Below are 14,929 nucleotides of genomic sequence, written 5' to 3'. Positions count from 1 at the left end.
AGCGTTTAATATTATTAAAACGAATATAAATATGATTTTGATTATTCCATTATAATGAAAACTTTATTTGGTTATAAAACTAAAAATTATAATCTATTATGATTTTTTATAATTTTATATTAATTTTATATTATTAAAAGACTAAGAATTTCAATAATATAGGATTATAATAATAATAAAAAAAAAATCATTATAAGCATTAATCAAAACTTTACAATACTTTACAAACATTTACAATATGAATTAAATTAAAACTTAAGAATGTAAAAATATAAGAAATAGAATATTTAACTATTTAACTTTATTTGATGAATAAGTAATTATCGCATAACATATATCTACAATATATATGTATTATCCCTTATGTATACTTATGTATACTTATAGTATATATAATTTCTAAGGACAATATTATATAGGTTGCAGCGTGATTAAATAGTATTTTATATAAATGTATATACCGGATATACATATATATATATATACGTATATATATTTGCAGCGATGTATTATGCTATAAACTGCATAGGGAGAACTGTCATGCGTTGTTACGACGTGAGTTTAGAAGCCGCGTAAATATGGCTGCGGTAATAGTGAGTGGTTAATATTATTCGATGTAATGAGTATGCGTGATGTTCATGGTTGCTTTAGTTGGCGAACGGTGATGAGATCAATGTGTCATCAATTAAGATGAGCGAAAGGAAGTTTACCCGCGGCCTGGGTAAACCGGGAATGGCCGCTCAATTACGAGAGACTGTTTCTCAGGTAGTACGGGAAAGTACGGTACAGGTAAATTTCTCTATTTGATACATTTGCCGCTAAATTCTATACAGATTTTTTTATTATCTTTCGAAAAAAAAATATGTAATAATTAATACTAATGAAAATACATTTTCCTTTAAATTATTTATCAGGATTTTTATAATATCGTTAATTCATTATTCATAATAATTACTATCTAATTAACCCGGGAATAACTATAAATATTTCAAGCTAAAGAAGAGATAAGCATGATAATGAATATCAATTTTTTATTTGCATTTTTTAAATGTCATCCATTATTTTAATTTGTTATATAGTAAGTTTGAGATTCTTTTTAAAAATAATGTTATTCACATTGAAACATGTCCATTTATGGTAATAACTTGATTTATTGTTTGTTAATTATTTCTTTTAGTTAAAAAACAAATAATTTCTTATTTTTAGACAAAATTATATTTTTATACAAATTTATCTATGAATTAATATTTATTCTTAAATATTATCTTAAAAATTTTGTTATATTATTTTATGTTAAAAATATACATATGTATAAATTATATACTTGTATATAATATAATTATTATATAGCTTTTAATTAAAAATATGTAGTTTTAGAATTTTTAATTATTATTATAATATTCTCTTTATTTTTTTATCATTTATCTTATAAAAATATTTTAATTTCAGAATAAACCACATTTAGTAGAACCTATAGATTTTGAAAGTTTTGTATTAAAGAATAAAACTTTATTACAAAATGATCCTCAGAGAGAGCTTCTACTATATCCTCAAGATGATGTTTCAGTGAGTAGTTTCAGAATAGATTTCTTATCTATTTAGAAAAATTTACATCCGTTGCGTGAATAGATAAATCATCATATAGGTTCATATACAAGATATTAATAATATTATGCTACTTTTAAATCTATTTTTTTTAAATTATAATATAGGATTTTTTTTTAAATTTTTTTTTTTAAAATGTTATGTTTAATTTTTAATTTTTAATTATTATATTTATATTATTATTATAATATATAGATATATTTAAAATATTTAAAATATATATAATAAATAATACATACTTAATATCTAATTATTATATATATAAATAATTTATGAAAATATAATAATATATATATTTAATTTTAGTAAAAAAGAGAAAAGATATAGAAAATTATAAAAAATATTATAAAAGAATGTTCATTTAATTTTAATTATTTTTATTGTTTTCATTATATCTTTTTTTAATATAGCAAGTGGTATTACCTAGAAGATACCGTACTCTTGTACCAATTGTATCACAAACTTCAGATAATGAGGAAGGAGGAGAAAATCTTCTTACAAAAGAATGTTTACGAAGTTACACATCTAATTGGAATCTCATACATTACAAATATTCAGCATATAGTGGAACTTATCTTGAATTACCTAAGTATGCCCTTATGTTTCTAGTAATATATGTATATATAATGTATATATTAATATGTTGACAAATATTTTTAAATGTTTTAATCATAAAATAATTTAATTAATGAAATAATTTTGTATTTTAATATTACTAATTCCAATATTTTTTTGTTAATAACAAATATATAATAAAATATATTGTATTAATTTTTTTATATTTTCTTATTTTTTAGAATAGCAAAAATAGAAGATCTGAAAGATGAAGTATATGAAATTGATACAGAAGTAGATCAGGTTGATGAGGTAAAATATTTTGCTACTAATATAAATTTTAAAAATGTTAAATTAAAATTAATAATTACTATTATAATTTTTTAATACATATAATTATATGAAAAATATTAAAAAAATTTATGTTGTTAATGGATTAAATATTAAATATGTTAAATATATCAATTTTTTTATGTTATTTATATATTTTGAAAAAATTAAAAAAAAAAATTTTTATTTTTTTTTCTTTTTTTATATAAAAACAATTTCAGATAAAATTAATTAAATGTTTGTTTGTTTTTATAACATTAAATAACATTTAATAAAAATGCTAAGCTAATAATAAGCTAAATTCTATATTATTTAGTCCATTCATATTGTGTTTTATTATAAAGTGATAAATTTATTTAAAGAAAGGTATTAAATAGTTTATTTAATTTTATTAGGAATTAACAAAGAATAATGGAATAACAAAAGAAGGTTATTTAATGAAAGGACCAGAAATTGGTAGCAGTGATCGTATGTTTGCAAATATTGGTTCAAAATCATTCAAAAGAAGGTTTTGTCATCTTCGACAAGAAGTTGATGGCACATACATTCTTGAACTTTTTAAAGATGAAAAAAAGGGTGAAGCTAAATTGACAATAGTAATGGATTTTTGTACTGAAGTTGTTAGGAATTCAAAACGTGGAAGATATTGTTTTGAATTAAGAATGAGCGGGACTCATAAATCATATACTTTAGCAGCAGATAATGAAACAGATATGCAGGATTGGTTATTAAAATTGAGCTCAGTATTACAACATTATAAACAACAAGAAGAAAAACGTGCTGCTTCATTAGAAAGAGCATGTAATACACCTCCTCCTTCTCCACAACCTATGCAGGTATTAGAAATATAAATAAACATTATTTAAATTTTTAATATTTTAAATGGACTATTTTATATATATTATATATATAATTTAATTTGGTTTTATTATTTGTAGGTTTATGGAACACTCAAAGGTTTGGAGCAAAGTATGAATCCACAATTGATAAAATATTCTAGGGAAACAGATACCAGTATAGCATTAGCGAGACGAGAAAATCGTAAACAATTATTTAATATTTATCCTCATATACCACATATTAAACAACAGCCGGGAAATTGTAATGAACAAAATATTGATCCATACAAAGAACAATTTGGACAAAGAATTTTTGTAAAATGTGAGAGTCTTAAATTCAGATTACAAGCACCAATAGATGAAAAAGAATCATTATGTCAAGTGGAACCTTATCAAACTACATTAAGCCTTTATGATGCAAGAAATGGTAGAAAACTAACTGAAAATTTTCATTTTGATATTAATCATGAAGTTATTCAAGAAATGGTAAAAGAATTGAGTCCTGTAGGTATTATGACAGAATCTACAGAAAATGTTAAATTACCAAATGACTTGAAAAATATACCATTAGATTGGATTAAGTATCCAAAACAGGTTTGTTTTTTTTTATTATTGAATTTTTATTATAATATTATTAATATTATTCTATATCAATAGTTATCTATATTTTCTTAGGCCATATTTAGTATTAGTAATCCTCATCCTGATATATTTTTGGTTGTACGAATAGATAAAATATTACAAGGAAATATATGTCAAACTTCTGAACCATATTTAAGGGCTACAAAAGATCCACGATTAGGTTTAAAGGTACATAAACAAGTTAGAGCATGTTGCCAAAGGTAATCTTATATATAATTATATTTAAAAATTGTATATTTGTCTGTGTAATATGTTTTGTGTAATAATTATAATTAAAAACAGATTGGGAAATTATAGAATGCCATTTGCTTGGGCTGCTAGACCATTATTTAGATTATATAGTAATGAATTAGATACGTCATCAGATTTTCCTGCAATATACAGGCAAGAAGGGAATAAAATAAAAGATGAAGAATTACTCAAACTTCTTTCAGAATATAGAAAGTATGTATTATAAATATATATAATAAGTTATTCAAATATATTTTGATATTCTTTATTATAGGCCTGAGAAACTTAGTAAATTGACTGTGATACCTGGTTGGTTAAAAATAAAAATTGAGTCAATTACAGATTTATCTGATAGTATGTATTTGAAGGATTAATATTTTTCTAATAGATATATACAATATATAATATAATATATATATAATATATTATATATATTATAATTTATTAATACATTTATTAATAATTTATAATACATTTTAATTTATTTTTATTCTTTTTTTATAGATACATTATCTACATCTTTAGCACCTTTAAAACCATTTCCATTACCACCAATATCTGAACCAACTTTTGAAATTGCAGAATTTGAAAGTATTTCAGAAAAAGATGTTCATCCATATACAACTTATATTAATCATCTTTATGTATATCCACAAACTCTTTGTTTTGATACTCAAAAAATATTCACAAGAGCTAGAAACATTGCTTGCATTATTGAATTACGAGATGATGATAGTGAAAATACTACACCTTTAAGAGTATATGAAATATTGCTTTATAAATAATAGCGATATTAATAAATAAATATTAATTTCATCTTTTTGTAATAGTGTATATATGGAAGACCTGGTACTTCACTTTTATGCTTACGAGCGTCTTGTGCAGTTTTACATCATAATGCAATTCCTTCTTGGTATGAAGAAATTAAGATACGATTACCACCAAAACTTCATGCTAAGCATCATTTACTTTTCTCTTTTTATCATATAAGTTGTGATATGAATAAGAAAAAAGAAAATGGTGTTGAAAATTGTGTTGGTTATGCTTGGTCTCCTTTGTTACATAAAGGAAGGTATGCTAATTATGATTTATATATTATTAGTAAAACATAAATCTAATTTTTATAATGTATGAATGTAATATTTAAAAAAAAAACTATTTTGATTAAATGATATTCATGTATCAAATGATTTCATATATATTTCATATATTCAGTATATAATAATCATATATATATTTTACATAGATTAAATGTAGATATGGATATGAATGTACAAACACTACCTGTAGCGACACATCTGCCACCAGGTTATCTTTCAATACAACCTCTTGGGTTAGGCAAAGGGGTAAAAATTCTTCTTTTATCAATGTGAAAAAATAATAATTATTTGCAATTATTATTTTTAAAATTTTAAAAATGTAATTTTTATTCTAGAATGCGGGACCGGAAATTATATGGGTTGATTCCCAACGGCCAGTATTTACAGTAGCATTTCAATTGATTTCAACAGTATTTACTCGTGATGTACATTTGCATAATTTATTTGCTCACATGGAACGTATCCTAGATACAAAACTAGGAGCAGTACCAGCAGATTCAGAAACCTGCAAAATATTAAAAGCTGCTCATGCTGTACAGTTAGTTACTGTTATTACATTTCTTCCTACTATTTTAAATCAATTATTTACTTTATTAATTTCTACAACAAATGAAGAAGTTGGTTTATATATTATAAGAGTTTTAATACATTTTATAAATATGGTACATGAAGCTGGTAGAAAAGAAACACTTCAAGCTTATATCAAGGTAAACATTATTATATAATATAATAAAATTCATTTGATTAAAAAGTTATTTTAATTATTTTATATTAATTATATTATTTTATATTAATATATTTTACAGTTTGTTTTTGTACCACCTTCTCAAGGAAATTGCATTTTAACAGTTCATGAACAATTAGGAAAACATCTTCCTACATTATTACAATTAAGCAATACTGATTTTTTAGTAGTAAATAAATTTATGCATCATTCTAGTTTCTTTTTTGAGATAATGATTAAAAGTATGGCACAGCATTTGTTATCAACAGGAAGAATAAAAGTAATAATAAAGTTTTACAATATATGTAAAATATAATTTCGAATGAAATTTGATTTAATTAATAATTTAATTATATTGTAGATGCATAGAAACGAAAGATTTTCTAAAGAATATCATGAAAAAATTCGAAGTTTAGTGGAAGTTATTATGCCTTATCTTATGAATAAATATAAAGAAATGCCAGTTGAAACTCATGAATTAAATAAAAGTCTTGCACAATTCTTAAAGGCAAGTAAATGTAATAAAAGTAAATAAGTAAAAAATAGTAAAATGAATAATTATTAATCTAAATATTATATTATCTTATTTTTTTAAATTATATTTAAAAAGATATACAATAATATTTTTTTGTTTTATGATAATATATATTTATACATTTGTTTACAATAGAGATGTCTAACATTTATGGATCGTGGATTTGTTTTTTATTTAATAAATTTATATATGGATAATTTTTCTCCTGGTGATCAACGTACATTACATGATTTTAAATTTACATTTTTACAAATAATCTGCTCACATGAACATTATATATCATTTAATTTACCAATGATGCAATCACGAATTACTTCCAGAGGTAAAATTAATTAATGTTATATTATATTTGATATTTAAAATTATATAATATAATCATTTTATGCTTTATTTAGAAGATACAGAGAGTGATCCAGAATGTGATGGTATGTTAAGTCATACACTCCCGTGTTTATTGTTATTGTAGCTAGTGAATGGGAGTTGCACAGAATTATCTCGTTATTAATCACTATGAATCAGTAGATGTTTAGAAAATAATTTCATTCTTATTTATTGCTATGCAAGGCTGTTTCATTATATTAAAATGCACTGAAAATTGTGAAATAGAATTTATGAAATATTGTATAATTTTGCAATATATAATACAATAAGATAGATTTTATATGAATTTATTTTATATTGATTATTAGATAATTATCATATTTTTTTATGTAAAATTTTATATTTTTATCTTAATATTTATTACTTAAAAACATTTTAATGCAAAAGAAATGCATGAATTTGCAAATAAAATTGCAATTTAGTTCAATTAAATAATTAATGAAATATTAATATTATTAAATGATCAATAATTTTAAATAAAATATATTTTTTTTCATTTAAATAATGAGTGTCTATAAAATAATTAATAATTTATAATAAATTAAAGAAAAAATTTTCATTTAAGTTATTTTAATTTTATCTATTATCTTCAATATGATTAGGTGGCCCTTGTATGTGCATATTTTTCTATTCTCATACTATTTAAGATTACAATATATCAAATAAGTTAATTTTAAATATTTCTTACAGATTTAATAAGTGAATATTGTTTATCTGAAGATTTTTGCAAACATCATTTCTTAGTTGGACTTTTAATGCAAGAAGTTAGAACATCTTTAAATGAAATTATGCAAATTCGTAAAGTAGCAATAGCTACATTAAGAGATTTAATGGCAAAGCATGAACTTGATGATAGATATCAAAATAAGGTAAACTATTTTTATTTATTTTTTTATTTTTTTATAAATATTTTAATATGATTAATATTTTTTAAATACAAATATTATTTAAATTTGAAAGTAATATAATTTTATTATTATAGGGTCAATTAAGTAGAATAGCATCTATTTATATACCATGGTTAGGTATTGTACTAGAAAATTTACATCGATTACAATCTATACATGACAACAGTAAAACAGAAATTAAACAAAATGGTGCTAATAGAATATCAACTAGTAGTTCATTTTTGGCAAATAAAGATACTGCAAGTAATATTACAACCATTGGAACTCCAAAATCAATTCATAGGTATACTCAAAATGAATTTGATAATGTTATTTTATTTGAAAAATATACAAATGAAAAAAATTAAATTTATATAAAAAAATATATATAGGCTTACGTTACATTTGGAAACTCAATCTCCAGTAAGAGCATCTATGCATCTACGAGATTCTACATACTTCGCAGCCATAGCGGGTCAAGGTTTAGTTAATGGATATTCTTGTACTAGTATAGAATCAGATACATCAACAATATCTGGTGCTTCTCAATCTAATATATCTCAAGAAACTACTATTATTCGCGAGCCAATTGAAAATGGTACTGGTGAAAAAAAAAGACATTCTCGTTCTTTAAGTGTTACTCAATCATCACCTAGATGCGATAAATTACAGTCATCAGAAGTTAAAGATATTTTACTTTGTTTTTTATTTGTGATAAAATATTTGGGTGATCATCAAGTTATTGCTTGGTGGCAACAATGCAGTGATTGTGAAATTTTAAGTTTTTTTACAATAATAGAGTAAGTTAATATTAAATTAAATATAAAAATTATTTTTGATATAAATATCTTATATATTATTATATATTAATTTTTGATTTTAGAATGAGTCTTCATCATTTTAAATATATTGGTAAAAGACAAATAGCTACAAATATGGTAAATAATTCTGGAAAGCCTCGAACAGTAAAAGCAATGACATTACCAGCTAGAATGGCACCTCCTGATTTTTCTAATGAAGGACCTACTACTAGTACTTTGCAACCACATAATACTACTGTAAGAGAAAATCTTGTTGAAAATGATAGTGGAAAAATGCATCAAGTTTTATTAGAAGCAAATATGGCAACAGAAGTTGGTCTCATTGCATTGGATTGTTTAGGATTATTCTGTATTCATTTTAAGGTAATAAAATGATTGTAAAAAATTTAGATTTGATATGTTATGACTGAGATGTACATCATGTTTTTTTATATTTTAAATGTATTTTATATTTTTATATTTAATATTTTTTTATATTTTTTTTATAGGATGTACTTTTAGCAACAGATGGTGACAATCCCATTATGCAAAAAGTATTTAACATATATTTATCATTTTTGCAAGTTGGACAATCTGAAACTTTATTACGTCATGTTTTTGCTAGTTTCAGAGCTTTTTTGAATAATTATTCTATAATTTTGTTTCAAGGTATAAGATTTAATAATTATACGGAATTTTTTTGAGATAAAAAATAGTTAATATTATATAAAATAATTTTAATTGAATGATTATTATTTTATTATTTTTATAGGCAATGCAATTTTATGTGGTCGTTTATGTTATGAACTATTGCGTTGTTGTAATAGTAAGTTAAGTTCTATCAGGCAGGAATCCTGTGCTTTACTTTATCTTCTTATGAGAAGCAATTTCGAATTCACTAGTAGAAAAGGATTAACTAGAGTTCATTTGCAAGTAAGAAAAGATCAAAAAGACGATTTTTCTTTTTACATTGGATTAATTGTAATTATATTTTAAATATTAATACATTATATTTATAAAAAGGTAATAATATCTGTTTCTCAAATGCTTGGAAATGTTATTGGATTAAATAATTCAAGATTTCAAGAATCATTATCATTAATAAATAGTTATGCTTCATCTGATAAAGTGATGAAAGGTACTGGTTTTCCAGTTGAAGTTAAAGATCTTAATAAAAGAATTAGAACGGTTTTAATGGCCACAGCTCAAATGAGAGAACATAACAATGATCCTGAAATGTTAGTAGATTTACAACATAGTTTGGCTAATTCTTATGCTAGTACACCTGAATTGAGACATACATGGTTAGAAACTATGGCTAGAAATCATGCAAGAGATGGAAATTTTTCAGAGGTATATATTTTTAATTATAGTATATTTTTTATTTATAATTATATATATTATTTTTAATATATTTTAAAATTTTATTAAATATAATTTTTAAACAAAAAAATATTTATGATATATTCCCATTATTTTCTTAGGCTGCTTTTTGTCAATTACATATTGCTGCACTAATAGCTGAATATTTAAAATTAAGAAAAGTTCATACATGGGGAGCAGAAGCTTTTGATAAGATTTCCAAAAATATTTCTAGAGATGAATGCAGTCTTAAACTTGATGCTGGTGAGATTTGTATGTTTTACATGTATTTATATTGTATTTTATGTTTTTATTATTTTTAATTCCCTTTTTTATTTTTGTATTTTTAATGTATATATTTATTAATTAGAAAATTAATAGAAAATTAATTAGATAGAATTTTTAGATTTCTCTTAAATATATATAAATGTTATAAAATTACTTGGAAATAAAAATTATATCTTTTGAAAATAAAATTTCATAAATATATATAATGGAATTATTTTAGGTGTACAAGATATTCATTACAATGAATGTATACTTCTTGAACAATTGGAAATTTGTGCTGAGATGTTGGAAAAAGCAGAACGTTTTGAACTTCTTGGACACTTATATAGATTAATAGTTCCTATGTATGAAGAGAAACGAAATTACGGAGCGTTAGCAAATTGTTATTCTCATTTGGCACAAGCATGTAATAAAATTGTTGAAGTTACAAAATCCGGAAAAAGACTTCTTGGAAGATTTTATAGAGTTGCATTTTTTGGTTCAGTAAGTATTAATATCTGATAATATTCTTTTTATTATATTTATTTATAATTTGTAATAATTACATTTTTCAGGCATATTTTGAGGATGAAAATGGACAAGAATATATTTATAAAGAACCTAAAGTTACATCTTTATCAGAAATTTCAGAACGTCTTCATCATTTATATTCTGAAAAGTTTGGCTCAGAAAATGTTAAAATAATAATGGATTCTATACCTATTGATATAACTGAATTAGATCCAAAAATAGCGTATATTCAAGTGACGCATGTCACATCTTATTTTGAAAAATATGAATTAGAAATACGGCAAACAGAATTTGAGCAGAATCATAATGTATTATGTTTTATGTTTGAAACTCCATTTACTAAAGAAGGAAAACCAAGAGGTAGTCCAGAAGAGCAATGGAAACGTAGAACAATTCTTACAAGTAGGTTTATCTCAATTTTATTTATCGTTTTATTTATAAATTTACATTTTAATTTATATTATATGATTTTAGCACAATATTCTTTCCCATATATTAAAAAACGTATTTTAGTAGTTGAAAAACGAATAATGGAACTCAGTCCAATTGAAGTTGCTTTAGATGAAATGCGACAACGTGTCCAAGAATTAGAAGATGTAGCTCTTATAGGTCCAACAGATGTAAAAAAATTGCAATTAAGATTACAAGGAAGTATATGTGTTACTGTGAATGCTGGACCACTTGCATATGCTTCTGCATTTTTAGATCCTGCTCTATCTCCACAATATCCAGATGATAAAGTTGAAGAGTTAAAAGATATCTTCAGGTATATTTTTTAAAAAGTACATTTTATGAAATATATATATGAAATTATTTCTTTAAATTGATTTTTGATTATTAAATTGTAATTTCATATTATGCGATTTTTTCAGAGAATTTGTTAAAATATGTTACACAGCTCTTCAAATAAATAGCAAACTAATTACATCTGATCAACAGGAATATCAAGAAGTATTACGTGAAAATTATCAGAAACTTTGTCAAAATTTATCTTCATTACTTGGAGAACCTATTTGGCCTGATGAACAGATTGGAAATTTTAAACGTAATAGCGCTGCTTTATTTAGTGCTATCAGTGGTGCTAATAATCATACAAATACAGCTTAAAATAAAGAATTATTAAAATGAAGTTATCTGCAATTAAATTAGCTTTATTTTTTATGCATTTTTTTTTGTATAAGTGAATGGTACAAATTGGGTTACATTAACCCATGATTAATTTGCATACACTAAAGCAATTTCATTATAAATAATGAATAAATGAATATAATTACAATCGTAAGTAAGATTATTATTATATATTTACATAAATTTTTTAATTTTTTATAATCAAGTTTTTTGCTAATATATTATATATTATTAATTTTATTTTTTTTCAAATTAAAAATAAAAAATAATTAGATTTTTCTATTTTTTTTAATAGAACAAAAAAATATAAAAATATCAATCTAAAATATTATTAAAAATATTTAATTTAAAAAATATTTTAAAATGACATACATTGCTCTCTTTAATTAGTGTAAAAATATTACTTGAGGCCTATTTCTTAGAATTAATTCACTGCCATTTTCGTATATTATATTTAATACATATTCTGTATGTTTTAGATAATTGTGTCAATTGAAATTTTATATATAGACAAAAACGATAAGATGCAAAAAAATACTATTTAGATATTTTATTTCTATGAAAGATATACATACTAAAATTTTCCTAGTTGCAAGATTTATAATAATCTATATTAATATATAATTAAGAATATATATATATATATATATTTATTATTATACATTCAAATCTAGTTAAATGTAGTATATTTTGGTGTCAAGCACCTAAAGGGGCATTTATATATATATATATATATATATGTGTATATATATATATATATATATATATATATATATATGTGTATATATATATATATATATATATATATATGTGTATATATATATATATATATATATATATATGTGTATATATATATATGTATATATATATATATATATATATATATACAGAGTGTTATTGAATATATGGGAGAATAAATTCTAAAAACTAAAAAAATACAAAAATTGATACATAAAAATTTAATATGATGATCCGATATGATTCAATTAATCAAAATTAAATCATTTATAAATCACTTGAAAAATAAACTTCAATCAATATTTTTAAAAATCAAGTTTTATATTTGTTCTGATATCCAGAATCGATTTTTCAAAGATATTTGAGTATTTAATAGCATTCTGTATATGTACATATTTCGTAAGAATTCAATGATTTGTATATTAAAATATGTTAAATGTGTAGAGCTTAATTTGTATATATTTATATAATTTATTCTATATATATATATATATATGTTGTGTGTGTGTGTATGTGTTTGTGTATTATGTAAAGAAGATGGAGCTAGCAATTTTACATCTATTCAATTATTAATTGAAGGAGGAGGTTATAATATAATCTATTATACATACGCATATGCACGTATCACAATATTTTAAACAAATTTTAATATTTAAATTTTTGTATAATTTTTTTTATAAATTTTGTCTCAAAAAATTAAATTAAAAATGAAAAAACAAGGTTTTATATAATATATTATTTATATGCATGTGAAATATTTATTTCTCCTCATTTTAATTAATAAAATTTTATGGACTGTGTACTTAACAAGAAAGTATTTTAAGCAACAATTAAACAAATTTTTGTTTTATATTGTATGCATATCTTCTTTATATAATTTTCTTGTGATAAATTTCTAACAGGGAATAATATTTTATCATATTTACATATTAACTTGATATGGTTTTTTTTTAAATGTAAATAAGAATATGAATATTTGAATTTTTACAACATATATAAAATATAGAATTAAATATTTAACATTTCGAAAAATAGCTTATTATTTTTATTATATACAAAATATTATGTTAATAGAAAAAATTTTGTTTTATACAGATTTTATTTTTTATTTAATGAAATTTCGCTGAATATTATATATAAAGCAATGCCGATGTTAATTGTGTTATCATTCGAAAAATTTTTTACAAAATTTATTGTATTATTGTATGTAATCGATTTATATTGTATATGCAATTGTAATTACTATATATAAAAAATATTATGTTTAAAAAATATTAAAATATTATGTTTTAGAATTTATCTCATGTGCGAAAATTCTTTTATTGAATACATATTTTTTATATGCTTTACACATTTGCAATTTTGGTAGTACAAAACTGTTTATATAATATTGCAAATAAAAAATAAAATATGTAATAAACGCACAAATATACAATTACAAAATATGATTCATTTTAATATTTAATGCAATTATATAATATATATTTGCATTAAATTTTAATTATATAATAATGTATTAATAATTTTTATATTTTATTCATTATTGAATATTTAATTATGAGATTTTTAACATTAATATTTTATTATCAAAATTACAATTTTATTATACATTTTATTATTAATTTAAGAATTTGCAAAATGGATGTACAGTTCTCATATTATAAAAAAAAGGCTAAGTGAGAAATTATATATTATAATATGTAAATTATGAAATACTAGGCTTATAAAATTTGGTTATAAAAAAAAATTATGAAACTATGAAATATTCGCCTGTTGTAAAACTTGTGTGCCATGGCATTCTATTTCTTTTATTCAGACTGCATTTAGTGATTAGTTATAGTATAAATTAGCATTGCACAGATGTCTGAATATTTGGAAATACATGTTGTTATTTGTCTCAACTAATATAGTAGATAATACTACTAGAAATAGAAATAATTATACTTATTAAACTATAAGTTGTTAAACTATGTTTAAAAAATAATTATATTTCATATATATGATAACATATTGATTTTTTATAGTAGAAATTTAAGTTTGATTAAATTTCAAAACGATTCATTCTTTTTTCAAGTACAAGTTTTAAAAAATTCTTTATATAAATAAATGAAGCAATAATATTATAAAATTCATTAAAATTTTAATCAAGTATATATATATGTTCAAATTATAATTATAGTAATTAGAAGATTAAATATATTAATTATGATAACACATGTATTAGAAATCCCTAAATTATACTATAAATATTTTTTAAAATTGAATTGTGAAAAC

The 14,929-nt window shown here is 21.7% G+C and overlaps 1 protein-coding gene across 5 annotated transcripts; it reads left to right on the top strand.

The window, feature by feature from the left end:
• Positions 1-535: 535 nt before the first annotated feature.
• On the top strand, positions 536-11,918 carry Ziz (dedicator of cytokinesis protein Ziz). Of its 5 annotated transcripts, none has more exons than XM_086911868.1 (30): positions 536-555; positions 652-789; positions 1,450-1,566; positions 2,016-2,194; positions 2,403-2,472; positions 2,886-3,326; positions 3,429-3,923; positions 4,005-4,171; positions 4,254-4,415; positions 4,477-4,556; positions 4,707-4,960; positions 5,033-5,274; positions 5,449-5,548; positions 5,638-6,009; positions 6,109-6,306; positions 6,388-6,534; positions 6,697-6,883; positions 6,957-6,986; positions 7,633-7,811; positions 7,925-8,133; positions 8,222-8,629; positions 8,713-9,013; positions 9,139-9,298; positions 9,402-9,562; positions 9,653-9,982; positions 10,114-10,255; positions 10,500-10,762; positions 10,834-11,191; positions 11,264-11,555; positions 11,662-11,918. In XM_086911868.1, the coding sequence occupies exons 1-30, from the start codon at positions 541-543 to the stop codon at positions 11,894-11,896; spliced, it is 6,432 nt and encodes a 2,143-aa protein (XP_086767994.1). In that variant the 5' UTR covers positions 536-540; the 3' UTR covers positions 11,897-11,918. The 5 variants fall into 5 exon arrangements, with proteins under 5 accessions (XP_086767994.1, XP_086767992.1, XP_086767996.1 ...); XM_086911866.1 differs by having other exon boundaries at positions 10,114-10,264; XM_086911867.1 differs by lacking the exon at positions 536-555 and adding an exon at positions 573-587 and having other exon boundaries at positions 10,114-10,264.
• Positions 11,919-14,929: the final 3,011 nt, after the last annotated feature.

Source organism: Apis florea, unplaced genomic scaffold (genome assembly GCF_048593485.1).
Source record: "Apis florea isolate Af1SG1 unplaced genomic scaffold, ASM4859348v1 contig_3367_pilon, whole genome shotgun sequence".
Taxonomy (NCBI): Eukaryota; Metazoa; Arthropoda; class Insecta; order Hymenoptera; family Apidae; genus Apis; species Apis florea.
This window is presented reverse-complemented; position numbering and strand designations above follow the sequence as displayed.

What these genes read in the sequence shown, in the direction of transcription:
- Ziz (XM_086911866.1), top strand. An exon ending in TTCTATAATTTTGTTTCAAG is followed by an intron (nt 9,299 to 9,401) that starts GTATAAGATTTA and finishes TTATTTTTATAG; the next exon opens with GCAATGCAATTTTATGTGGT. An exon ending in GAGTTGCATTTTTTGGTTCA is followed by an intron (nt 10,763 to 10,833) that starts GTAAGTATTAAT and finishes TACATTTTTCAG; the next exon opens with GCATATTTTGAGGATGAAAA.